The sequence below is a fragment of the Corylus avellana genome, chromosome ca1, assembly GCF_901000735.1.
Source record: "Corylus avellana chromosome ca1, CavTom2PMs-1.0".
NCBI classification, from domain to species: Eukaryota; Viridiplantae; Streptophyta; class Magnoliopsida; order Fagales; family Betulaceae; genus Corylus; species Corylus avellana.
Window position 1 is genome coordinate 13,720,781 of NC_081541.1, and position 27,421 is coordinate 13,748,201.

Consider the following 27,421-nt stretch of genomic DNA (forward strand, 5'->3'; position numbering starts at 1 on the left):
CCCAAACTTTTCATATTGCCCCTAATTTTAATTTTTTTTAAATTTTTTTTTTTTTTTTTTTTTTATAAAAAATTAAAAAAAAAATTCGGAGTGGCCGTAGCCACCCCTTTGGCCATCTGGCCATTTTTGCACCCCCTCAAATCTTTTTTTCAATAAAAAATTAGGGGTAATATGAAAATTTTGAGATAAAATTGATCGAATTGCAAAAATTTGAAAATTTGAGGGGTGCATTGCAAAAATTGAAACATTGGAAGTCGAATTGAAAATCGCCCCAAACTTGGGGGAGGAGGGGTGGGGGTAAAGTATAATTTTCTCTAAAATAAACAATTCATTTATATATATATACACACACACACATGTTGGGGCCGAGAGAGAAATACCAAAAGCCTAAACTAATAGACTTGGGTTCACTTACGTATATATATTAAGTGCTCTTTTTCTTTATAATGTAGGGCTCAACAATAACACATAACATAACCATAATTAGCTTTATTTCAACATTCACATAATAGGCTACGTCCACGTATATATATTAAGTACATTTTTTTCATCATACTTTCTCAATATGGTACTCTTTTTTTTTTGAGAATCGATATGGTACTCACAACAACGCATAAATAACAATAATTAACATATTAAGGATGGTAGGTGATGAAGAGGTGCTCCACTTAGGCTGCTTGTCACCAAGAATACAATATAGTAATAAACGTTGGGTCTTTGGGGGCATATATAGTTGCACCTGCACTACTAATCCCCCAAAGGCAATCAGCATGGCACCCCTCATCGTCCCGGCTAAACTTGTAAACCAAAAAATTGTTATGAATAGAACTTTGATTTTGGTAGATCCACGAAAAATCACATACGAATTTTGTAGTCCCCCTAAAATTGGGTCTAAAGCGAAAACTGAGCGTCTGGTTTGTTGTGAGAAAGTGGGTACCAATGTTGTCTTCTGATGAATGACAGATAACCGTAAGCTTAACTGTCAAATCATTTCTTATTGTCAAGAGCACTCGGTCGTTTTGGAATATGTTGCCTTCAACGCCACTCTTAAATGGTCCACTCATAAACATAACCCACATGATTATCAATAGCAACGTTACATTTCTACCGGATGACATCATCTTCTTTCTTTATTTCTTACTTTTTTATCAACAGTTTGACTTTTAAATGCTCCCTTCCACGCACAATATATATATATATAGTGGTGAAAACTATACGTTTAAGAGGATAAAGTTAAAAAGAGAAATTGAAGTGGTCAACATATGCTATTAATTTGAACCAAATCTTACCTAGTTTACTTATTAAAAAGATGGTGTTTAGGTAGATAACATTTAGATTTGCTAATTTAATACATATCCCAATAACACATATGCTCTTTTAAGCGTTTCTGTTGCTTGTAATCTATCTATTAGTTTCTTTAGACACCTTTAACTAACTATTTTTATCTATATCTAATGAAGCTTTTTCTTTTTATAGATGAGATGAGAAAATACAGAAGAAAAAAAATATGAAAGATTGTTGAGAGGAGGATCCCACTCATATTTAGAGTGCTCTTTCTTTTTAAGTCATTTAATGAATAAAACATCCTTTTAAAAATAGGGTTAAAATACCTTTTTTTAGTATGTGCTTTTCCTTATTATTAAGGGAAAAAAATGCAAAATCAATCTTTATAGTTTACCTGATTTGCAATTTACTATATATGGTATCAAAATGAATTCAAATATTCATGAGGTATGCGAAAAAAATAATTTAGTCTTTAGAGTCAAATTGTGTTCACTGACTTAACAAATTCTGATTGCAAGAAACGTTAGAACGAATAAAATTGTGATATTTGTCCAATTTAAGTCAGTGTCATACTAACGGAATCTATTAAACTAGTTGACGAAATTTGACTATAAGGACCAAATTGTATTTTTGACATACCTTAGTGACCTTTAAGTTCATTTTAATATCACATTAAGTTAATTATAAATCAGGTAAACCGCAATGACTAATATTATATTTTTCCCTATTATTCATGTACACTTGACTCCTATGCGTACAAATCCTTCATGCATATACAATTATTTGTAGCTGATGGTAATAAAATTACGAGTTATGAGCAATAGATGAATAATATCTATAATTTGTTCCTTCTATATTTCTCCTTGTCCATGAATGTATATAAATTTCTTACAAATTGAGTCCTAAAAATTTCATCAACCTAATATCTAAAAGTGGTGCATCACGAGTATATGAGAAGCACATTTTTTTTGTACAATACTTTTAGCCGCTAAGTTGTATAAAATTTGTAAGAAATTTTTGTAAAATATATGGAATTGAGAAACACCTCTATGCATTCTCTCCACCGTCTCTCATCTTAATTTTTTTTTTTTTTTTGGAAAAAAAAAAAAAAAACAAATCGAGATTCACTTAGAAGAGAGGGTCTTGAGAACACAGAAGCATTTCTCTATGGAATTTAGGGGGCATTCTATGGAATATATTGTCAACAAGCGCGCACATTTGGTGCATGCATAATTGCAACCAGATTGCTACCACTATGACCATGTAAACATTCTTTACACAATTCTTTACACGATATCATAAGCCACTTAAAACATACCACCTGTTAATTCAGCTGTTAAGATATGTCGCCACCAACCACTGTGTCATTGCAGAAATGTTATTCTCCCGAAGATTTAACTTACAAGGGCGTTTGACTAGACAAAGCCCATTATAACGGCCGCTAGTTCCACCACTAGATTCACATTTTTTTGTCCTTGCGATGTAGCAGATAGTAGAATACCTTAAGCTAGGCCCAATCAGGACCTCATGGTAATTAATATACAGAGCTCAGATTTAGCACCAAACAGTATTTTACTACCTGTAAGGTTTTATCATGATGAATTGTACAGGATCTGCTGCACAACCACTCAAATAATAAATAGTTGAAACATGTCACCAAAATTTACAATCAGACCTAAAACAAATGCAGGAGGTTGTGGGGGGAGGGGCTTATAAGTAAACTTGGACGTGCCCCTATATCCCTTGCACTGCTAGCTAGGGAAAGAGGTTTATGTTACAAACAGGTGCCCATGTTAGAAATGTTGGTCGGGCACCTCTAAATTTTAAACATTTCCCATTATTGAATTGAGCTGAGCGTCTGAATTTGGTGATGGTTGCTGCATTAACTCAGCTTCTTCTAAATCTTGAGATTGAATTGGTATATCCTGTCAACAATAAAAACAAGACAAGAACGAAACCAGCATCAATCACACAAACAAATGCAAGAAAAAGTGCTCTTAACAGATTTTGCTCCATGCACTCCAGGTGTCGAGCTAAAAACTTATTTTGAAATTTGCTAAAATTTCAATGCCAACAGGAATATACATAGAATAGAAGAGAATTTTAAAGCACGAAAATGTTGGACTCAACAGACAACAATACCTCAACAGGCCAAAACTATTGACAGGGATTATATTAATTTATTCTCTTTTATTTTTTTTTTCTTGATGCAAAACACTGCTGTATAAAAGACCTTTGAATATCCTCAGCATTTGTAGTGAGACTAATGGGTGCAGGGAAACCAAGGGGAAAATTCTATACATAGACCTGGGGCCAGATTGAATGGTCGCCAACAATATATGCAGTGAGCTCTAGCTAAAACGGCACTTCCTCTAGTTGTAACAACAGGTTGGAAGGAATGTGAGGTTGTAGGTTCAAGACCCACACAATGGATGTCTAACTTACTACTAAAACAAATTCTCTTCACATTATGATACTTTGCCCCAGAATGAGGGTGAATTAGCTTGTTGTGCCCACCTCTTCCTTTCCTCGCAACAAAATAGAGGGAAAAACGGAAACTGCCAATTTTCCAACTGACCTCCTCAATTAAACTGCTTCATTTCTTATTATAGATTCTCAATATAATTTTTTGTTTTTATTTTTTTGATAAGGACATTCTCAAACTAGTAAACAAACATTGGAGTGGACACATTGGTCTAATAAGATGGTAAAAGTAAAGATGTGGAATAAACTAAATAGGATCAATGCCTCAGGTAGAAAGTTCTCCGCTCTTGCCTGACTAGCATCACATATCTGAAGGATAGAAATGCCATGACAGGGTTAGTCAATACCTGCGTGCTTATTAGCTGATGTTGTTGCTGATCTTGGGTTAACGGATAGGCTTGTGGTTGAGACATTCTGTAGTAGGGCTCCTTGAGATCAAGTTTGCATGATGATGTCTGAAGTATTCCTTCTTGTTCAGCACCAGGCCCCCACATTTTAGCTGGAGAAGTTGAACTTGTTAGAAAACCAAATAAACAAATCAGAGACACAAAAACAAGAGAGAAGATAGAAACCAACTTGACAATGTCAGATAGATCGTATAACTCTGAGCATTGTGCGCAATCATGTGGAGCCGGCCAGTAATTTCTTGTCCTGCCATGACATAAATTGGCTGAGAGAGAACGCAACGTAATTGGTACCAGTGCGTTGTTGGTGCACCAGGGGCAGTAGTAAGCCACCTTTGTACAGTGCTGTAGATCAAAGCAGTTTGAGCCCAAAAAAAAAAAAAAACAAAACGTTAAACAGATATAAACCACATTTTTGCACGGTAAAGAAAATTTTGGAAGGATGCAGTCCTGTCCAAATGCAGATATTATTGATCAAAATCAATAGATTACCTCCCATTGAACAGTACATCAAACCAGCAAGCCAAGCCATGCACTCTAGCACCCACCGAGGAGATAAATCTCAATGGAATATCAATTTCATATAAATCCTCTTCCTGTAGGAAGAAATTAAGAGAATGGTCTAACTACTTGTATGCTGATTTACCAATACGCATCAAAAGCAATCAACTATTTTGACGCATTGAGAAATTCAATCAAACAAAGAAGATACAATTACAATGAATGGAAATTGAGTAGTACAATTAGGGCTGTAAATGAACAAGACCACTCACGAACAGATTTGGGTTTGGCACGGATAAATAAACTCGGCTACAATCGTTTCATTTAAAGCTAGAACAAATTTTAGGCTGTATATATATATATTCAGTACAAGTATATATTAATATTATAATTTATATCTTTGTTTAGGATTTTAATATATTAAAAATATATGTTACATAATTTTTGAATTATTTGGTTGGATCCTAAGTATTTCCAACCCTTGCTTACTAATCCAACCGTTGTGAAGGAAAGCTATTGAAGAGTGGGCAGAGATTTCTTTCTGGTTTCTAATGGAGCATAACGAAGCGGCAAAACACAGAGAAAGTTCTAGAGAAAGCTTGAGATGTGTGAGCATTTCACACAGGCCGAGACTCGCATTTAATGTTATTGGATTTGGTGAACTTCCTCGTACAACCATAGGCCATAGTCTCTTCTACTCTTGTTTCTCTCAACTACTCTGTTTGTCAACAATCTGCTGGAACTTGGAAGTGCTTGTTGCTCGGGGAAAAAAAGAAAAGAAGGCTAGAAGTGCTTGTTTTATACTCAAGCTTCTTCTTGATCTTGAGGATGACAACTGGCAAGTGAAAGGCGGAGTGGAGTTAGGGCTCGCACCTCAGCAACCATGCCATTCACTCGTGTAGGCCGCTCTTAGAAGAGGCCCTGGCCCACTCCTCCTATGCCGAGTGGTGGTAGGACCACCAACGGCTCGAGTTCATCAGCTAGTGCACGTCGCCATACGCCATGACCTTCACTGCCATGTCAGGCACAACGCTGAGGCTCTTCACGATAAGATTACACTTTGTTTTTTTGTTATTTCTTGGGTCCTTTCTATAATGTTAAGAACTTGTTGGATGACATTTTGAAAGTACAGGTTTTTATTGCTTCCAAAATGAAATTTGCTTTTGTTAACTGAAAAGGAAGAAGATTAGTTGTTTTGAGAGGAATTTGGCTGGATGCGTGTATTATATGCTTGTTTTAGGCTAAGATTTGCTTAGAATTTGAGCAAAACATTGGTTATTGTTTAGGGGTCCTGCTCATTCATTCACCAGTTTGTGGCACATATCTCCAAGATTTTTAGTCTAAATGTGTTTGTGCGATACATAATGTTATTCGAAGTTTCAAAATATAAGCTTTTGATGTTTTCTGTTAATCCCCCATATAGATGCAGTGAAAGTCTCTCTCTCTCTCTCTCTCTCTCTCACCCAAAGTTGGTAACTTTCAGGGTCACAACAAGTTTTACAAGGAGAAGTTGTCAAACAGTTCTTGCAGCACATCTGCTTTCCATTGTGAGAGTAATTGCTCCACTTTTGCCCCATTTGGCTGAGGATGCATGGCAAAACCTTCCCTTTCATTATACCATAGATGATGGTTCTATTGCTGAATTTGTTTTTGAATCAAGATGGCCAACCCTGAATGAAACATGGCTTGCTTTTCCTACCAAAGAAATTGGCTTCTGGACAAAAGTTCTCGAGGTAATACTGTTTTTATTTAATGATCACAAACTGACCTAATTGAGGGTTTGTGTATTCTGGATGTATGTTCTCATCTCAATAATGGATTGTTGACAGCGAAGTTAACTGACTTATAATATTTTGGTTTCATGAATGTCTCGAATACCTTTTTTCTCTCCCAAATTATGTAGTGAAAGACATTTGGAAGTTTTGTTGCTCATAAAGAGACATCTGATAATATTTCTGTTGATATTTTCATGAAAAACGTAAAAGTGTTCTTAGAGAACGTGATTTTGCGGAATGAATTGTGCTGCTTTCTCATTAAGATTAAATAGAACAGAACATACAATTATAATCCATCACCAACTTTGATAAGTTGATGTGACTTCAAAAACTAATAACATAATCCTAACATAAGACTTAATACTAATCTGAAAGTAATAACAAGAGAATAAGAGAAGTAGAATGCAAACAGATGACTTAAAGAGTTTTCTGTTTGCATTAGAAGAAAGAGATACAGTACGACTAGAAGGCTTCAAATGCTTTGGTAGTGTGATCGATCGCACTACCAGGGACTTTTGCCTCAGAGGTACTGCGATTGATCGCAGTAACAGAAACTTCAAGGACTTCATCAACAGTATGTTTAACATGCCCCCTCAAGCTAAAAGGGGATGGAATCACTTGGAGCTTGGACTTGAGATAAAGGAATTGAGTTGAAGATAATCCTGAGGTGAAAACATTTGCAATTTGGTCGGCGGTGGAGATGAAAGATACTATGATGTCTCGGTTGAGGACTTTTTCTCTGATGTAGTGATAATCAACTTCAATATGCTTTGTTCTAGCATGATAAACCGGATTGGCAACCAAGGATAGTGCACTTACATTGTCACACCAGACAACTGGAGCCTTTGGAAGAGGAATTTGTATCTCTTGAAATAACATTCATAACCAAAATAGCTCAGTAGTAGTAATTGCAAGCGATCGATACTCAGCTTCTGTGCTTGATCTTGAGACCACAGGTTGTTTCTTTGAACTCCAGGAGATTAAGCAATTACCAAGGAAGATTGCAAAGCCAGACGTAGATCTCCTATCATCTGGACAGCCAGCCCAATCAGAATCACAAAAGGCATTCAGTTGAAGGTTGGTGCGGGAGTAAAACAAACCATGGTGGAGGGTGTTCTTGAGGTATCTGAGAACTCTCTTAACTGCTGACTAGTGAGTAACAGTTGGATGATGCATAAGTTGACAAAGCTGATTCACAGAAAAGGCGATATCAGGTCGAGTTAGAGTGCAGTATTGAAGAGCTCCTACTACACTTCTATACTCAAAAGGATCAAGCAGGGACTCTCCATTCAATCTGGACAACTGAGAACCAGATGAGCATGGGGACTTTGCAGGCTTTGCTTCAGTCATCTTGGTTCTATGGAGGATGTCAGTAACATATTTTGCTTGGCAGAGATGAAGCCTTGTAGAGCTTCGAGTAACCTGTATGCCAAGAAAGAAACTTAGAGAACCCAAGTCTTTAACAAGAAATTCCTTCTGCATTTGCCTAATAATCTTAGTAATCAACTGAGGATGTGTCCCAGTGATAATTATATCATCCACATATATCAACATAAAAACTATAATGTTACCAGTGAGAAAAACAAATAAAGAAGTGTCAACTAGAGAGGCAGTGAAGCCTATATCAAGTAAGTAGCAAGACAATCTATGAAACCAGGTTCTAGGGGCTTGTTTGAGACCATAGATTTCCTTTTGCAGTTTGCACACCATTTTAGGATTCTCCTTGTCAACAAAACCCTTTGGTTGTTTCATATACACTTCCTCATTGAGAGATCCATGAAGGAATGCATTAGAGATGTCCAACTGTCTAATCACCCAGTTGAAATGGACTGCCAGAGCTAGTATAATTCTGATGGTGGAGGGTTTTATTACTGGACTGAAAGTCTCAGTGTAATCAACTCCAGAGGTTTGTTCAAAACCCTTTGCAACTAGTCTAGCTTTAAATCTGTCTACAGCACCATTAGACTTCCTCTTGATCTTATACACCCATTTGTTATGAAGAGCATGTTAATGAGGTGGCCGAGGGCACAAAGTCCATGTTTTGTTGGAGAGAAGAGCCTTAAATTCAAGATTCATGGCATCTTGCCACCTGGGATCAAGAGCAGCTTTACTATAGCAAGTTGGTTCAGACTCAAGTAATACAGTATGAAAACTAAGTAGTGGATACCTAGAGGAGAACATCTTGTAGTCAGAAAAGGTTTTAGGTTTGAGGTTTTCTGTTCTAGACCTGGTAGTCATTGTGTGAGATGGTTGAAGAGGAGATTAGGCAGCAGCTGTTGAGGTAGGGTTTAGTTCTACAGAAGTGGATGAGTGTTGATCTATTGAGGGTGGATTTGAGAGGAGATGTGACCTAGATCTGGTAAGCATAGGATGCGATGGCTGAATATCTTGGGTTGCTGCAGTAGCAGCTGGTTCATCAGCAGGTATGATTGGTGCAGTAGGTGATGAGTCAATAGTGGGAGGAGATTGAGTGGCAAAAGGAGTATTTGCTGGTGAACTTGGGCAGGGGTTAGTATTGAAAGTAGACAAAACAGGTAAAGGAAAAGGAGAATTACCTTGTGCATGCAGCTTGGAAGGAAATTGTGCAGCTGCAAGATCCTTAGCTGGAAAAGAAGTCTCATCAAACACAACATGTCTTGAGAGGTAAGCTTTGTTTGTAACTGGATCAAGACATTTATAACCTGCATAGTTGTAACCTAAAAAGATACAAGGCTTAGATCTATACTCAAGTTTGTGGGCATTATAGGGCCGGAGCAATGGGTAGCATAAGCAGCCAAAGACTCTAAGTCTTTGGTAATCAAGAGCTTTAGAATAAAGTTTAGAATAGGGAGACATATTTTGGAGAGTGGGTGTAGGCAACCTATTAATGACAAACACTGCAGTAAGAAAAGAATCAACCCAACATTTATTTGAGAGGTGAGAGTGGGCTAATAAGGTTAAACCAGTTTCAAGAATGTGTCTTAGTTTTCTTTCGGCAAGACCATTTTGAGGGGAAGTATAGGGGCAGCTTTTTCTATGCTCAATTCCATTGTTTTGGAGGAAAGTTTGAAAGAGATGGGATGTGAATTCTCCTCCTCCATCAGATTGGATTGCTTTAATGGTTGTAGAAAATTGTTTTTCAACGAGAAGTTTGAACTTGAGGAATGCATCATAGGTTTCTGATTTGGCGTGTAGGGGATAGATCCATGTGAATCTTGAAAAATCATCCACAAAAGCTATATAGTATTTGTATCCACTAATTGACAGTATGGGAGAAGTCCAGATGTCAGTGTGAATAAGTTGAAGAGGAAATAAAGAGACACGTGTAGATGGAGAAAAAGCTGGTTTCTTACTTTTACCCAATTGGCAAGAACCACAAAGCAAATTTTTATTGATAACTGAATTTGAAACAGAATTTGAATGCGAAAGAGGTAAATTGAACAACTCGAGTAACTACATCATTAGAAGGATGACCTAACCTATAAAGCTATAAAAGACTTGTTGCTGTTGTGAGACTTCCTGCCCTGCTTGAGAGGATACATGCCATTCTCACTCTTCCCTTCCAAGAGGATTGCCTTTGTTTGAAGATCAATGATAAAAAAAAATGAGATGATGTTAGAATAAAGAAGCAGGAATTATCTACACAAAAACGTTGAATTGAGACTAGATTGGCAGCAGATTTAGGACAGTGTAAGACATTGTTTAGTTTAAAGATAGAATTAGAATGAGGGGATTAAAGAGTGGTAGAACCAGAGTTTGCTATGGTAAGTGCTGTTCCATTTCCCACGGCAACAGTGTCATGTTGTTGAAAAGGTTCCTGAATATTGGGGTTCTCCAAGTCTTGAGTAATATGTGCGTTGGCTGCACTGTCAGCAAACCATTGAGGGTCTTCAAAGGCAGTGTTGGATTGAGCCACCATTGCTGCCAATTGAGGAGGAGGATGTCGTCCTTGATAGGAGTAATCCATCCTATAGTAGTAGTCTAATGCTTGGTGATTGACTCTTCCACATATTTGACATGGCATGCGGGATGGTTGACGAGTGCCAGGAGTTGGCAACAAAGCAGGTGCACTATTGTACCTTGGAGCAGGAGAATAAAGAGGCTGTGGACTAGGAGGCCTGCTGTACCTTGGAGCTATGGTGAATGCAGGAGTAGCAGTACTGAATGCAGGGGCAGCAGCAGGGAATTGGGCAACAGGTGATCTAGGACTGAAATTTCTGGGAGGATACCCACCTCGGTTCTTGGATGATTTCTGACCTCGCTTCTGTGTAAATAAGGCAAAGGTTGAAGTGTCAACTGTTGAGGCTTGTTGTCGATTGATCAATGTTTCATGATTGATGAGTTCTTCTTGGAAATCATCAAGAGAGAGTTGTTTCTCTCGGGTTAGGAGGGAGACAGTGGTGACAAAGCTGTTGAAGGAAGGATTGAGGCCATTGAGAAGGAATGAGATGAGATCCTCATCAGAGATAGGTTTTCTCACAGCAGCTAGTTGATCAGACCAAGTTTTGGCTGATTGAATGTAGTCTGAGCAAGTCAAGGAGCCTTGGTGAAGACTCACCAATTGCCTTTTGAGATTGGCAATTCGAGACCTAGAATCATTAGCAAACCTGGTGGCGAGGGCTGACCAGACTTGTTTAGAAGTATCAAGTCCATAAACTGTGGACAAGACCTTCTCAGATAATGTGACATTGATCCAACTGAGGATGCATTGATCCTTTCTATTCTAGATGGTGAATTTTGGATTGAGAATTTCTTTTCCACTGTCATCAGTGATGAATTGAGCAGGGCATGGTTCGGTTCCATCCACGATGCCTACTAATTCATGAGTGCGCAGGATAGGCATGAATTGAGTTTTCCAACCAAGATAGTTTAGACCTTCAAGTTTTCCATTGAATTGAGAAAGGGTAGGTGGGGAAAAAGAAGGAGCAGAGAAGGGGGTATTTGCTGCCATAGGAGAGCAGTTTGTGTGATGCAGGAGAAGAAGAGAAAAGAAAGGAAAGCAGCTTAAGAAAGAAGAGCTATGGGGTGTATGCCTATAATGGCTCTGATACTATAAAAGTGTTCTTAGAGAACGTGATTTTGCGGAATGAATTGTGCTGCTTTCTCATTAAGATTAAATAGAACAGAACATACAATTATAATCCATCACCAACTTTGATAAGTTGATGTGAATTCAAAAACTAATAACATAATCCTAACATAAGGCTTAATACTAATCTGAAAGTAATAACAAGAGAATAAGAGAAGTAGAATGCAAACAGATGACTTAAAGAGTTATCTGTTTGCATTAGAAGAAAGAGATACAGTACGACTAGAAGACTTCAAATGCTCTGGAAGTGCGATCGATCGCACTACCAGAGACTTTTGCCTCAGAGGGACTGCGATCAATTGCAGTAACAGAAACTTCAGGGACTTCATCAGCAGTATGTTTAACAATGCGAAGTTGGGAAGTGTTTTGGTACTTCCACATACGAGAGATACTCCTCATGCACTCTAACTACTATATACAATTTAAATTTTTATTTGGCCTTTGATTTCACAGTTGTCATGCTGAGTAACTTTCAATTTCCTTTTATTTAATTATCTCCCATTTGAAATGCCATGTTAGAAGTTAATTTCGTAAAAATTGGGGGACTGCTAGTGATATCTTTCTGCAATCTACTTGACCAGCTGCGAAATGAGGTGAATAAAGTCCTAGAGGTTGCTCGTGGTGAGAAACTGATTGGTTCCAGTTTAGAAGCAAAGGTTTATCTTCAGACATCCGATACCAGCCTGGCATCTAGATTGTGTGAGATGTGTGCAGCAAACAATGATGTAGACACATTGCATCGCATATTGATAACATCTCAGGTATGTTGAGCTTTGTGGTATTTGCATCTACTCTTAACTGATCAATTCTATTTAGTGATCCAGGTAAGGCTGTTCATTGCGTTTTCTCCTTTTAGTCGGGGGAAGACACTGATGTAGTGCAATGAGCACCAACATACTAGTTCAACAAATTGGCTCGAGTAAATCTGTCTTGGCTATGTTTAGGAAATTCATCTGTTGCTCAAAAAGGTTATTTTGACCAGCCAAAAATATCAATAAAAAAAATAAAAAAATAAAAAACTCAAATCCAGCTAGCCGACAATGCATAAAAAAAACTAATAAAGTATTCAATACAATTTTCTCTCCGCTTTAATAGTAGTAAAAATAGATAAAGAAAGAATATTTTAAATGGAATAGTGAAAGTGTAGCTAAAATATTGAGCTGGATGTAGGTGCTTTGGGAAAGTGAGTAGCTAAAATATATAAAAAGAAAAGTGTTCTTTAACTAAAATTTAGCTAAATATTTGGTGAGCTATACGCTATGAAGAGCAAGTACTAGTTATATGACCAAGATGTTGGGGAAAAAAAAAAAACAAACTAACATCATGCACCAAGAAGCTATGACTTTTCATTGTATTGGATTTTATTTAGGTGCCTGAACCACTTAAAAACATATTGTTCTTCTTACCTGGCAATTTGCAGGCAGAGGTTCTTCCCTCTTTATAGAATGAGCTAATTTCACGCATACCATTCAGTGGAGAGTGCCTCATTGAAGGACAGAGCAAGGTTTGGATTGGTGTGTCTCGTGCTGAGGGCTCCAAGTGTGAAAGATGCTGGAATTTTTCACCCCAAGTTGGCTCTTTTCTGGAGCACCCCACCCTTTGCAGCCGCTGCTATAATGTGGTAGGTGTTCAACCAATTCCAGATGTAGCAGTTACAAGCTGAGATTTGGAGAGCTGCAAAATTTTCGATCTAGCTGACACAAGATTTTATTGGGCCAATTCAAATGTTAGAGCTTCAAGCATTTCAATTTCAATTTCAATTTCACTTTACCCTTAGATTTATTTGATTCGACCAGTATAGTCTTTTCTGGCTTCCAATACCGCAAGCGAAAATCCAGTTTTTGCACAAAGTATTTGTTGAGACAGTCAAAAAATTAGTTGGCTTACAAGGTATTTGCTTACGCAAAGATCATCAAATTGTCAGCAAAAAGAAAATGATCAGAAACTTGAGAAGAGTGCTTGGAAGATGACATCCTGATCCCATAGAATTCCAAGATTTTTTATTGCTCCAATTTCAAATTAATTAGTTTATTTGGTAATTACCCCGCAATCTATACATATTTATCATAATAACAAACTAAATACAGACAAATTATGCAACCCCTTTTTTTTTTTTGGTAAGTAGAAAAAATGAATGACAATCGGTGGTTATGATTATGATAAAATTTTGTTTGACATGAGGTATATATTCAAGTTAATTCTTAAATGCTAATATAAACACGTGTTTGTGATTAATTAACAACCCATTTGAACAATGGGTGTCTGCTTGTATTTATACTAAACACCGTTGTATTACCTTCTTGTTACAAAGAAATGAAATACAAAACAAGCATTATCTTCTTGTTCATCTCTCCAATAGAAAAATTAAAACAATTAAAAGCAAAAGGAAGATAAATAAGATAAAGGAAAAATTACACTTTACCCCCCAATGTTTGGGGCGATTTTTCAATTCAACATCCAATGTTTCAATTTTTGCAATGCATTTTCCTAAACTTCCAAATTTTTGCAATTTAACCAATTTTATCCCAAACTTTTCATATTGCCCATAATTTTTTATTTTTTATTTTTTATAAAAAAAAAAAATTGGGGCTTTGGCCATCCGGCCATTTTTATACCCCCAATTTTTTTTTTTTAATAAAAAATTAGGGGCAATATGAAAATTTTGAGATAAAATTTGTCGAATTGCAAGAATTTGAAAGTTTGAGAGGTGCATTGCAAAAATTGAAACATTGGAAGTTGAATTGAAAATCGCCCCAAACTTTGGGGGGTAAAGTGTAATTTTCCCTAAAATAAACAATTCTTTTATATGTATATATACACATGTTGGGGCCAAGAGAGAGACACCAAAAGCCGAAGCTAATAGGCTTGGGTTCACTTATGTATATATATTAAGTGCTCTTTTTCTTTATACTTTCTTAATGTAGTACTTAACAACCACCCATAACATAACAATAATTAGCTTTATTTCAATATTCACATAATAGGCACTTTTTTTCTTCATACTTTCTCAATATGGGACTCACAACAACACATAAATAACAATAATTAACATATTAAGGAAGGTAGGTGATGAAGAGGTGCTTCGCTTAGGCTACTTGTAATCACCAAGAATAGAATGTAGGAAATATCCTTGAGTCTTTGGGGGCATATTGAGTTGCACCAGATGGATTAATCTCCCAAACGCAATCAGCACGGCAACTGCCATCGTCCCGTTTAAACTTGTAAATCAAAAAATCGTTATGAATAACAGGTTGATTGTCGGATACCCACGAAAAATCACATCTGAATTTTGTAGACCCTGAAAAATTGGGTCTAAAGCTGAAACTGAACGTCTGGTTTGTTGAGAGAATGTGGGTACCGATGTTGTCGTCTGATGAATGACAGGCAGCCGTAAGAGTAGCCGCCATATCATTTCTTATTGTCAAGACCACTCTGTAGTATTGGAATATGTTGCCTTCAACGCCACTCTTAAATGATCCACTCATAAACATAACCCACATGATTATCAATAGCAACGTTACATTTCTACCGGATGACATCATCTTCTTTCTTTATTTCTTACTTTTTTATCAACAGTTTGACTTTTAAATGCTCCCTTCCACGCACAATATATATATATATATATAGTGGTGAAAACTATACGTTTAAGAGGATAAAGTTAAAAAGAGAAATTGAAGTGGTCAACATATGCTATTAATTTGAACCAAATCTTACCTAGTTTACTTATTAAAAAGATGGTGTTTAGGTAGATAACATTTAGATTTGCTAATTTAATACATATCCCAATAACACATATGTTCTTTTGAGCGTTTCTGTTGCTTGTAATCTATCTATTAGTTTCTTAAGACACCTTTAACTAACTATTTTTTTCTATATCTAATGAAGCTTTTTCTTTTTATAGATGAGATGAGAAAATACAGAAGAAAAAAAATATGAAAGATTGTTGAGAGGAGGATCCCACTCATATTTAGAGTGCTCTTTCTTTTTAAGTCATTTAATGAATAAAACATCCTTTTAAAAATAGGGTTAAAATACCTTTTTTTAGTATGTGCTTTTCCTTATTATTAAGGGAAAAAAATGCAAAATCAATCTTTATAGTTTACCTGATTTGCAATTTACTATATATGGTATCAAAATGAATTCAAATATTCATGAGGTATGCGAAAAAAATAATTTAGTCTTTAGAGTCAAATTGTGTTCACTGACTTAACAAATTCTGATTGCAAGAAACGTTAGAACGAATAAAATTGTGATATTTGTCCAATTTAAGTCAGTGTCATACTAACGGAATCTATTAAACTAGTTGACGAAATTTGACTATAAGGACCAAATTGTATTTTTGACATACCTTAGTGACCTTTAAGTTCATTTTAATATCACATTAAGTTAATTATAAATCAGGTAAACCGCAATGACTAATATTATATTTTTCCCTATTATTCATGTACACTTGACTCCTATGCGTACAAATCCTTCATGCATATACAATTATTTGTAGCTGATGGTAATAAAATTACGAGTTATGAGCAATAGATGAATAATATCTATAATTTGTTCCTTCTATATTTCTCCTTGTCCATGAATGTATATAAATTTCTTACAAATTGAGTCCTAAAAATTTCATCAACCTAATATCTAAAAGTGGTGCATCACGAGTATATGAGAAGCACATTTTTTTTGTACAATACTTTTAGCCGCTAAGTTGTATAAAATTTGTAAGAAATTTTTGTAAAATATATGGAATTGAGAAACACCTCTATGCATTCTCTCCACCGTCTCTCATCTTAATTTTTTTTTTTTTTTTGGAAAAAAAAAAAAAAAACAAATCGAGATTCACTTAGAAGAGAGGGTCTTGAGAACACAGAAGCATTTCTCTATGGAATTTAGGGGGCATTCTATGGAATATATTGTCAACAAGCGCGCACATTTGGTGCATGCATAATTGCAACCAGATTGCTACCACTATGACCATGTAAACATTCTTTACACAATTCTTTACACGATATCATAAGCCACTTAAAACATACCACCTGTTAATTCAGCTGTTAAGATATGTCGCCACCAACCACTGTGTCATTGCAGAAATGTTATTCTCCCGAAGATTTAACTTACAAGGGCGTTTGACTAGACAAAGCCCATTATAACGGCCGCTAGTTCCACCACTAGATTCACATTTTTTTGTCCTTGCGATGTAGCAGATAGTAGAATACCTTAAGCTAGGCCCAATCAGGACCTCATGGTAATTAATATACAGAGCTCAGATTTAGCACCAAACAGTATTTTACTACCTGTAAGGTTTTATCATGATGAATTGTACAGGATCTGCTGCACAACCACTCAAATAATAAATAGTTGAAACATGTCACCAAAATTTACAATCAGACCTAAAACAAATGCAGGAGGTTGTGGGGGGAGGGGCTTATAAGTAAACTTGGACGTGCCCCTATATCCCTTGCACTGCTAGCTAGGGAAAGAGGTTTATGTTACAAACAGGTGCCCATGTTAGAAATGTTGGTCGGGCACCTCTAAATTTTAAACATTTCCCATTATTGAATTGAGCTGAGCGTCTGAATTTGGTGATGGTTGCTGCATTAACTCAGCTTCTTCTAAATCTTGAGATTGAATTGGTATATCCTGTCAACAATAAAAACAAGACAAGAACGAAACCAGCATCAATCACACAAACAAATGCAAGAAAAAGTGCTCTTAACAGATTTTGCTCCATGCACTCCAGGTGTCGAGCTAAAAACTTATTTTGAAATTTGCTAAAATTTCAATGCCAACAGGAATATACATAGAATAGAAGAGAATTTTAAAGCACGAAAATGTTGGACTCAACAGACAACAATACCTCAACAGGCCAAAACTATTGACAGGGATTATATTAATTTATTCTCTTTTATTTTTTTTTCCTTGATGCAAAACACTGCTGTACAAAAGACCTTTGAATATCCTCAGCATTTGTAGTGAGACTAATGGGTGCAGGGAAACCAAGGGGAAAATTCTCTACATAGACCTGGGGCCAGATTGAATGGTCGCCAACAATATATGCAGTGAGCTCTAGCTAAAACGGCACTTCCTCTAGTTGTAACAACAGGTTGGAAGGAATGTGAGGTTGTAGGTTCAAGACCCACACAATGGATGTCTAACTTACTACTAAAACAAATTCTCTTCACATTATGATACTTTGCCCCAGAATGAGGGTGAATTAGCTTGTTGTGCCCACCTCTTCCTTTCCTCGCAACAAAATAGAGGGAAAAACGGAAACTGCCAATTTTCCAACTGACCTTCTCAATTAAACTGCTTCATTTCTTATTATAGATTCTCAATATAATTTTTTGTTTTTATTTTTTTGATAAGTACATTCTCAAACTAGTAAACAAACATTGGAGTGGACACATTGGTCTAATAAGATGGTAAAAGTAGAGATGTGGAATAAACTCAATAGGATCAAAGAATTCCTCAATCACTGCCTCAGGTAGAAAGTTCTCCGCTCTTAGGCTCCTGACTAGCATCACATATCTGAAGGATAGAAATGCCATGACAGGGTTAGTCAATACCTGCGTGCTTATTAGCTGATGTTGTTGCTGATCTTGGGTTAACGGATAGGCTTGTGGTTGAGACATTCTGTAGTAGGGCTCCTTGAGATCAAGTTTGCATGATGATGTCTGAAGTATTCCTTCTTGTTCAGCACCAGGCCCCCACATTTTAGCTGGTGAAGTTGAACTTGTTAGAAAACCAAATAAACAAATCAGAGACACAAAAACAAGAGAGAAGATAGAAACCAACTTGACAATGTCAGATAGATCGTATAACTCTGAGCATTGTGCGCAATCATGTGGAGCCGGCCAGTAATTTCTTGTCCTGCCATGACATAAATTGGCTGAGAGAGAACGCAACGTAATTGGTACCAGTGCGTTGTTGGTGCACCAGGGGCAGTAGTAAGCCACCTTTGTACAGTGCTGTAGATCAAAGCAGTTTGAGCCCAAAAAAAAAAAAAAACAAAACGTTAAACAGATATAAACCACATTTTTGCACGGTAAAGAAAATTTTGGAAGGATGCAGTCCTGTCCAAATGCAGATATTATTGATCAAAATCAATAGATTACCTCCCATTGAACAGTACATCAAACCAGCAAGCCAAGCCATGCACTCTAGCACCCACCGAGGAGATAAATCTCAATGGAATATCAATTTCATATAAATCCTCTTCCTGTAGGAAGAAATTAAGAGAATGGTCTAACTACTTGTATGCTGATTTACCAATACGCATCAAAAGCAATCAACTATTTTGACGCATTGAGAAATTCAATCAAACAAAGAAGATACAATTACAATGAATGGAAATTGAGTAGTACAATTAGGGCTGTAAATGAACAAGACCACTCACGAACAGATTTGGGTTTGGCACGGATAAATAAACTCGGCTACAATCGTTTCATTTAAAGCTAGAACAAATTTTAGGCTGTATATATATATATTCAGTACAAGTATATATTAATATTATAATTTATATCTTTGTTTAGGATTTTAATATATTAAAAATATATGTTACATAATTTTTGAATTATTTGGTTGGATCCTAAGTATTTCCAACCCTTGCTTACTAATCCAACCGTTGTGAAGGAAAGCTATTGAAGAGTGGGCAGAGATTTCTTTCTGGTTTCTAATGGAGCATAACGAAGCGGCAAAACACAGAGAAAGTTCTAGAGAAAGCTTGAGATGTGTGAGCATTTCACACAGGCCGAGACTCGCATTTAATGTTATTGGATTTGGTGAACTTCCTCGTACAACCATAGGCCATAGTCTCTTCTACTCTTGTTTCTCTCAACTACTCTGTTTGTCAACAATCTGCTGGAACTTGGAAGTGCTTGTTGCTCGGGGAAAAAAAGAAAAGAAGGCTAGAAGTGCTTGTTTTATACTCAAGCTTCTTCTTGATCTTGAGGATGACAACTGGCAAGTGAAAGGCGGAGTGGAGTTAGGGCTCGCACCTCAGCAACCATGCCATTCACTCGTGTAGGCCGCTCTTAGAAGAGGCCCTGGCCCACTCCTCCTATGCCGAGTGGTGGTAGGACCACCAACGGCTCGAGTTCATCAGCTAGTGCACGTCGCCATACGCCATGACCTTCACTGCCATGTCAGGCACAACGCTGAGGCTCTTCACGATAAGATTACACTTTGTTTTTTTGTTATTTCTTGGGTCCTTTCTATAATGTTAAGAACTTGTTGGATGACATTTTGAAAGTACAGGTTTTTATTGCTTCCAAAATGAAATTTGCTTTTGTTAACTGAAAAGGAAGAAGATTAGTTGTTTTGAGAGGAATTTGGCTGGATGCGTGTATTATATGCTTGTTTTAGGCTAAGATTTGCTTAGAATTTGAGCAAAACATTGGTTATTGTTTAGGGGTCCTGCTCATTCATTCACCAGTTTGTGGCACATATCTCCAAGATTTTTAGTCTAAATGTGTTTGTGCGATACATAATGTTATTCGAAGTTTCAAAATATAAGCTTTTGATGTTTTCTGTTAATCCCCCATATAGATGCAGTGAAAGTCTCTCTCTCTCTCTCTCTCTCTCTCACCCAAAGTTGGTAACTTTCAGGGTCACAACAAGTTTTACAAGGAGAAGTTGTCAAACAGTTCTTGCAGCACATCTGCTTTCCATTGTGAGAGTAATTGCTCCACTTTTGCCCCATTTGGCTGAGGATGCATGGCAAAACCTTCCCTTTCATTATACCATAGATGATGGTTCTATTGCTGAATTTGTTTTTGAATCAAGATGGCCAACCCTGAATGAAACATGGCTTGCTTTTCCTACCAAAGAAATTGACTTCTGGACAAAAGTTCTCGAGGTAATACTGTTTTTATTTAATGATCACAAACTGACCTAATTGAGGGTTTGTGTATTCTGGATGTATGTTCTCATCTCAATAATGGATTGTTGACAGCGAAGTTAACTGACTTATAATATTTTGGTTTCATGAATGTCTCGAATACCTTTTTTCTCTCCCAAATTCTGTAGTGAAAGACATTTGGAAGTTTTGTTGCTCATAAAGAGACATCTGATAATATTTCTGTTGATATTTTCATGAAAAACGTAAAAGTGTTCTTAGAGAACGTGATTTTGCGGAATGAATTGTGCTGCTTTCTCATTAAGATTAAATAGAACAGAACATACAATTATAATCCATCACCAACTTTGATAAGTTGATGTGAATTCAAAAACTAATAACATAATCCTAACATAAGGCTTAATACTAATCTGAAAGTAATAACAAGAGAATAAGAGAAGTAGAATGCAAACAGATGACTTAAAGAGTTATCTGTTTGCATTAGAAGAAAGAGATACAGTACGACTAGAAGACTTCAAATGCTCTGGAAGTGCGATCGATCGCACTACCAGAGACTTTTGCCTCAGAGGGACTGCGATCAATTGCAGTAACAGAAACTTCAGGGACTTCATCAGCAGTATGTTTAACAATGCGAAGTTGGGAAGTGTTTTGGTACTTCCACATACGAGAGATACTCCTCATGCACTCTAACTACTATATACAATTTAAATTTTTATTTGGCCTTTGATTTCACAGTTGTCATGCTGAGTAACTTTCAATTTCCTTTTATTTAATTATCTCCCATTTGAAATGCCATGTTAGAAGTTAATTTCGTAAAAATTGGGGGACTGCTAGTGATATCTTTCTGCAATCTACTTGACCAGCTGCGAAATGAGGTGAATAAAGTCCTAGAGGTTGCTCGTGGTGAGAAACTGATTGGTTCCAGTTTAGAAGCAAAGGTTTATCTTCAGACATCCGATACCAGCCTGGCATCTAGATTGTGTGAGATGTGTGCAGCAAACAATGATGTAGACACATTGCATCGCATATTGATAACATCTCAGGTATGTTGAGCTTTGTGGTATTTGCATCTACTCTTAACTGATCAATTCTATTTAGTGATCCAGGTAAGGCTGTTCATTGCGTTTTCTCCTTTTAGTCGGGGGAAGACACTGATGTAGTGCAATGAGCACCAACATACTAGTTCAACAAATTGGCTTGAGTAAATCTGTCTTGGCTATGTTTAGGAAATTCATCTGTTGCTCAAAAAGGTTATTTTGACCAGCCAAAAATATCAATAAAAAAAATAAAAAAATAAAAAACTCAAATCCAGCTAGCCGACAATGCATAAAAAAAACTAATAAAGTATTCAATACAATTTTCTCTCCGCTTTAATAGTAGTAAAAATAGATAAAGAAAGAATATTTTAAATGGAATAGTGAAAGTGTAGCTAAAATATTGAGCTAGATGTAGGTGCTTTGGGAAATTGAGTAGCTAAAATATATAAAAAGAAAAGTGTTCTTTAACTAAAATTTAGCTAAATATTTGGTGAGCTATACGCTATGAAGAGCAAGTACTAGTTATATGACCAAGATGTTGGGGAAAAAAAAAAAACAAACTAACATCATGCACCAAGAAGCTATGACTTTTCATTGTATTGGATTTTATTTAGGTGCCTGAACCACTTAAAAACATATTGTTCTTCTTACCTGGCAATTTGCAGGCAGAGGTTCTTCCCTCTTTATAGAATGAGCTAATTTCACGCATACCATTCAGTGGAGAGTGCCTCATTGAAGGACAGAGCAAGGTTTGGATTGGTGTGTCTCGTGCTGAGGGCTCCAAGTGTGAAAGATGCTGGAATTTTTCACCCCAAGTTGGCTCTTTTCTGGAGCACCCCACCCTTTGCAGCCGCTGCTATAATGTGGTAGGTGTTCAACCAATTCCAGATGTAGCAGTTACAAGCTGAGATTTGGAGAGCTGCAAAATTTTCGATCTAGCTGACACAAGATTTTATTGGGCCAATTCAAATGTTAGAGCTTCAAGCATTTCAATTTCAATTTCAATTTCACTTTACCCTTAGATTTATTTGATTCGACCAGTATAGTCTTTTCTGGCTTCCAATACCGCAAGCGAAAATCCAGTTTTTGCACAAAGTATTTGTTGAGACAGTCAAAAAATTAGTTGGCTTACAAGGTATTTGCTTACGCAAAGATCATCAAATTGTCAGCAAAAAGAAAATGATCAGAAACTTGAGAAGAGTGCTTGGAAGATGACATCCTGATCCCATAGAATTCCAAGATTTTTTATTGCTCCAATTTCAAATTAATTAGTTTATTTGGTAATTACCCCGCAATCTATACATATTTATCATAATAACAAACTAAATACAGACAAATTATGCAACCCCTTTTTTTTTTTTGGTAAGTAGAAAAAATGAATGACAATCGGTGGTTATGATAATGATAAAATTTTGTTTGACATGAGGTATATATTCAAGTTAATTCTTAAATGCTAATATAAACACGTGTTTGTGATTAATTAACAACCCATTTGAACAATGGGTGTCTGCTTGTATTTATACTAAACACCGTTGTATTACCTTCTTGTTACAAAGAAATGAAATACAAAACAAGCATTATCTTCTTGTTCATCTCTCCAATAGAAAAATTAAAACAATTAAAAGCAAAAGGAAGATAAATAAGATAAAGGAAAAATTACACTTTACCCCCCAATGTTTGGGGCGATTTTTCAATTCAACATCCAATGTTTCAATTTTTGCAATGCATTTTCCTAAACTTCCAAATTTTTGCAATTTAACCAATTTTATCCCAAACTTTTCATATTGCCCATAATTTTTTATTTTTTATTTTTTATAAAAAAAAAAAATTGGGGCTTTGGCCATCCGGCCATTTTTATACCCCCAATTTTTTTTTTTTAATAAAAAATTAGGGGCAATATGAAAATTTTGAGATAAAATTTGTCGAATTGCAAGAATTTGAAAGTTTGAGAGGTGCATTGCAAAAATTGAAACATTGGAAGTTGAATTGAAAATCGCCCCAAACTTTGGGGGGTAAAGTGTAATTTTCCCTAAAATAAACAATTCTTTTATATGTATATATACACATGTTGGGGCCAAGAGAGAGACACCAAAAGCCGAAGCTAATAGGCTTGGGTTCACTTATGTATATATATTAAGTGCTCTTTTTCTTTATACTTTCTTAATGTAGTACTTAACAACCACCCATAACATAACAATAATTAGCTTTATTTCAATATTCACATAATAGGCACTTTTTTTCTTCATACTTTCTCAATATGGGACTCACAACAACACATAAATAACAATAATTAACATATTAAGGAAGGTAGGTGATGAAGAGGTGCTTCGCTTAGGCTACTTGTAATCACCAAGAATAGAATGTAGGAAATATCCTTGAGTCTTTGGGGGCATATTGAGTTGCACCAGATGGATTAATCTCCCAAACGCAATCAGCACGGCAACTGCCATCGTCCCGTTTAAACTTGTAAATCAAAAAATCGTTATGAATAACAGGTTGATTGTCGGATACCCACGAAAAATCACATCTGAATTTTGTAGACCCTGAAAAATTGGGTCTAAAGCTGAAACTGAACGTCTGGTTTGTTGAGAGAATGTGGGTACCGATGTTGTCGTCTGATGAATGACAGGCAGCCGTAAGAGTAGCCGCCATATCATTTCTTATTGTCAAGACCACTCTGTAGTATTGGAATATGTTGCCTTCAACGCCACTCTTAAATGATCCACTCATAAACATAACCCACATGATTATCAATAGCAACGTTACATTTCTACCGGATGACATCATCTTCTTTCTTTATTTCTTACTTTTTTATCAACAGTTTGACTTTTAAATGCTCCCTTCCACGCACAATATATATATATATATATAGTGGTGAAAACTATACGTTTAAGAGGATAAAGTTAAAAAGAGAAATTGAAGTGGTCAACATATGCTATTAATTTGAACCAAATCTTACCTAGTTTACTTATTAAAAAGATGGTGTTTAGGTAGATAACATTTAGATTTGCTAATTTAATACATATCCCAATAACACATATGTTCTTTTGAGCGTTTCTGTTGCTTGTAATCTATCTATTAGTTTCTTAAGACACCTTTAACTAACTATTTTTTTCTATATCTAATGAAGCTTTTTCTTTTTATAGATGAGATGAGAAAATACAGAAGAAAAAAAATATGAAAGATTGTTGAGAGGAGGATCCCACTCATATTTAGAGTGCTCTTTCTTTTTAAGTCATTTAATGAATAAAACATCCTTTTAAAAATAGGGTTAAAATACCTTTTTTTAGTATGTGCTTTTCCTTATTATTAAGGGAAAAAAATGCAAAATCAATCTTTATAGTTTACCTGATTTGCAATTTACTATATATGGTATCAAAATGAATTCAAATATTCATGAGGTATGCGAAAAAAATAATTTAGTCTTTAGAGTCAAATTGTGTTCACTGACTTAACAAATTCTGATTGCAAGAAACGTTAGAACGAATAAAATTGTGATATTTGTCCAATTTAAGTCAGTGTCATACTAACGGAATCTATTAAACTAGTTGACGAAATTTGACTATAAGGACCAAATTGTATTTTTGACATACCTTAGTGACCTTTAAGTTCATTTTAATATCACATTAAGTTAATTATAAATCAGGTAAACCGCAATGACTAATATTATATTTTTCCCTATTATTCATGTACACTTGACTCCTATGCGTACAAATCCTTCATGCATATACAATTATTTGTAGCTGATGGTAATAAAATTACGAGTTATGAGCAATAGATGAATAATATCTATAATTTGTTCCTTCTATATTTCTCCTTGTCCATGAATGTATATAAATTTCTTACAAATTGAGTCCTAAAAATTTCATCAACCTAATATCTAAAAGTGGTGCATCACGAGTATATGAGAAGCACATTTTTTTTGTACAATACTTTTAGCCGCTAAGTTGTATAAAATTTGTAAGAAATTTTTGTAAAATATATGGAATTGAGAAACACCTCTATGCATTCTCTCCACCGTCTCTCATCTTAATTTTTTTTTTTTTTTTGGAAAAAAAAAAAAAAAACAAATCGAGATTCACTTAGAAGAGAGGGTCTTGAGAACACAGAAGCATTTCTCTATGGAATTTAGGGGGCATTCTATGGAATATATTGTCAACAAGCGCGCACATTTGGTGCATGCATAATTGCAACCAGATTGCTACCACTATGACCATGTAAACATTCTTTACACAATTCTTTACACGATATCATAAGCCACTTAAAACATACCACCTGTTAATTCAGCTGTTAAGATATGTCGCCACCAACCACTGTGTCATTGCAGAAATGTTATTCTCCCGAAGATTTAACTTACAAGGGCGTTTGACTAGACAAAGCCCATTATAACGGCCGCTAGTTCCACCACTAGATTCACATTTTTTTGTCCTTGCGATGTAGCAGATAGTAGAATACCTTAAGCTAGGCCCAATCAGGACCTCATGGTAATTAATATACAGAGCTCAGATTTAGCACCAAACAGTATTTTACTACCTGTAAGGTTTTATCATGATGAATTGTACAGGATCTGCTGCACAACCACTCAAATAATAAATAGTTGAAACATGTCACCAAAATTTACAATCAGACCTAAAACAAATGCAGGAGGTTGTGGGGGGAGGGGCTTATAAGTAAACTTGGACGTGCCCCTATATCCCTTGCACTGCTAGCTAGGGAAAGAGGTTTATGTTACAAACAGGTGCCCATGTTAGAAATGTTGGTCGGGCACCTCTAAATTTTAAACATTTCCCATTATTGAATTGAGCTGAGCGTCTGAATTTGGTGATGGTTGCTGCATTAACTCAGCTTCTTCTAAATCTTGAGATTGAATTGGTATATCCTGTCAACAATAAAAACAAGACAAGAACGAAACCAGCATCAATCACACAAACAAATGCAAGAAAAAGTGCTCTTAACAGATTTTGCTCCATGCACTCCAGGTGTCGAGCTAAAAACTTATTTTGAAATTTGCTAAAATTTCAATGCCAACAGGAATATACATAGAATAGAAGAGAATTTTAAAGCACGAAAATGTTGGACTCAACAGACAACAATACCTCAACAGGCCAAAACTATTGACAGGGATTATATTAATTTATTCTCTTTTATTTTTTTTTCCTTGATGCAAAACACTGCTGTACAAAAGACCTTTGAATATCCTCAGCATTTGTAGTGAGACTAATGGGTGCAGGGAAACCAAGGGGAAAATTCTCTACATAGACCTGGGGCCAGATTGAATGGTCGCCAACAATATATGCAGTGAGCTCTAGCTAAAACGGCACTTCCTCTAGTTGTAACAACAGGTTGGAAGGAATGTGAGGTTGTAGGTTCAAGACCCACACAATGGATGTCTAACTTACTACTAAAACAAATTCTCTTCACATTATGATACTTTGCCCCAGAATGAGGGTGAATTAGCTTGTTGTGCCCACCTCTTCCTTTCCTCGCAACAAAATAGAGGGAAAAACGGAAACTGCCAATTTTCCAACTGACCTTCTCAATTAAACTGCTTCATTTCTTATTATAGATTCTCAATATAATTTTTTGTTTTTATTTTTTTGATAAGTACATTCTCAAACTAGTAAACAAACATTGGAGTGGACACATTGGTCTAATAAGATGGTAAAAGTAGAGATGTGGAATAAACTCAATAGGATCAAAGAATTCCTCAATCACTGCCTCAGGTAGAAAGTTCTCCGCTCTTAGGCTCCTGACTAGCATCACATATCTGAAGGATAGAAATGCCATGACAGGGTTAGTCAATACCTGCGTGCTTATTAGCTGATGTTGTTGCTGATCTTGGGTTAACGGATAGGCTTGTGGTTGAGACATTCTGTAGTAGGGCTCCTTGAGATCAAGTTTGCATGATGATGTCTGAAGTATTCCTTCTTGTTCAGCACCAGGCCCCCACATTTTAGCTGGTGAAGTTGAACTTGTTAGAAAACCAAATAAACAAATCAGAGACACAGAAACAAGAG

At 36.0% G+C, this 27,421-nt stretch overlaps 3 protein-coding genes across 4 annotated transcripts in view; all 3 read right to left on the reverse strand.

Moving 5' to 3' along the window:
• Positions 1-2,837: 2,837 nt before the first annotated feature.
• On the reverse strand, positions 2,838-4,796 carry LOC132166961 (probable histone-arginine methyltransferase 1.4). Its single transcript, XM_059577827.1, has 4 exons — positions 4,665-4,796; positions 4,345-4,517; positions 4,116-4,267; positions 2,838-3,209 (listed from the first exon to the last, which is right to left on the reverse strand). The coding sequence occupies exons 2-4, from the start codon at positions 4,424-4,426 to the stop codon at positions 3,108-3,110; spliced, it is 336 nt and encodes a 111-aa protein (XP_059433810.1). The 5' UTR covers positions 4,427-4,517; positions 4,665-4,796; the 3' UTR covers positions 2,838-3,107.
• An 11,982-nt stretch (positions 4,797-16,778) lies between these two features.
• Positions 16,779-18,814, reverse strand: LOC132166881 (probable histone-arginine methyltransferase 1.4). Its single transcript, XM_059577731.1, has 4 exons — positions 18,626-18,814; positions 18,306-18,478; positions 18,077-18,228; positions 16,779-17,150 (listed from the first exon to the last, which is right to left on the reverse strand). Exons 2-4 carry the CDS (start codon positions 18,385-18,387, stop codon positions 17,049-17,051), a joined length of 336 nt encoding a protein of 111 aa, XP_059433714.1. The 5' UTR covers positions 18,388-18,478; positions 18,626-18,814; the 3' UTR covers positions 16,779-17,048.
• A 7,097-nt stretch (positions 18,815-25,911) lies between these two features.
• Positions 25,912-27,421, reverse strand: part of LOC132186188 (probable histone-arginine methyltransferase 1.4) — a 9,697-nt gene continuing 8,187 nt past the window's right edge. For both annotated transcript variants that reach the window (XM_059600045.1, XM_059600036.1), the window contains exon 15: positions 25,912-26,283. In XM_059600045.1, the coding sequence (XP_059456028.1) occupies positions 26,182-26,283 (102 nt within the window). In that variant the 3' untranslated portion in view covers positions 25,912-26,181. The remainder of the gene's footprint in view (positions 26,284-27,421) is intronic.

What these genes read in the sequence shown, in the direction of transcription:
- LOC132166961 (XM_059577827.1), bottom strand. Translation starts at nt 4,426, where the DNA reads ATGGCAGGACAAGAAATTACTGGCCGGCTCCACATGATTGCGCACAAT. An exon ending in GATCTATCTGACATTGTCAA is followed by an intron (nt 4,268 to 4,344) that starts GTTGGTTTCTAT and finishes CAACTTCTCCAG; the next exon opens with CTAAAATGTGGGGGCCTGGT. An exon ending in ATCAGCTAATAAGCACGCAG is followed by an intron (nt 3,210 to 4,115) that starts GTATTGACTAAC and finishes TATTGTTGACAG; the next exon opens with GATATACCAATTCAATCTCA.
- LOC132166881 (XM_059577731.1), bottom strand. Translation starts at nt 18,387, where the DNA reads ATGGCAGGACAAGAAATTACTGGCCGGCTCCACATGATTGCGCACAAT. An exon ending in GATCTATCTGACATTGTCAA is followed by an intron (nt 18,229 to 18,305) that starts GTTGGTTTCTAT and finishes CAACTTCACCAG; the next exon opens with CTAAAATGTGGGGGCCTGGT. An exon ending in ATCAGCTAATAAGCACGCAG is followed by an intron (nt 17,151 to 18,076) that starts GTATTGACTAAC and finishes TATTGTTGACAG; the next exon opens with GATATACCAATTCAATCTCA.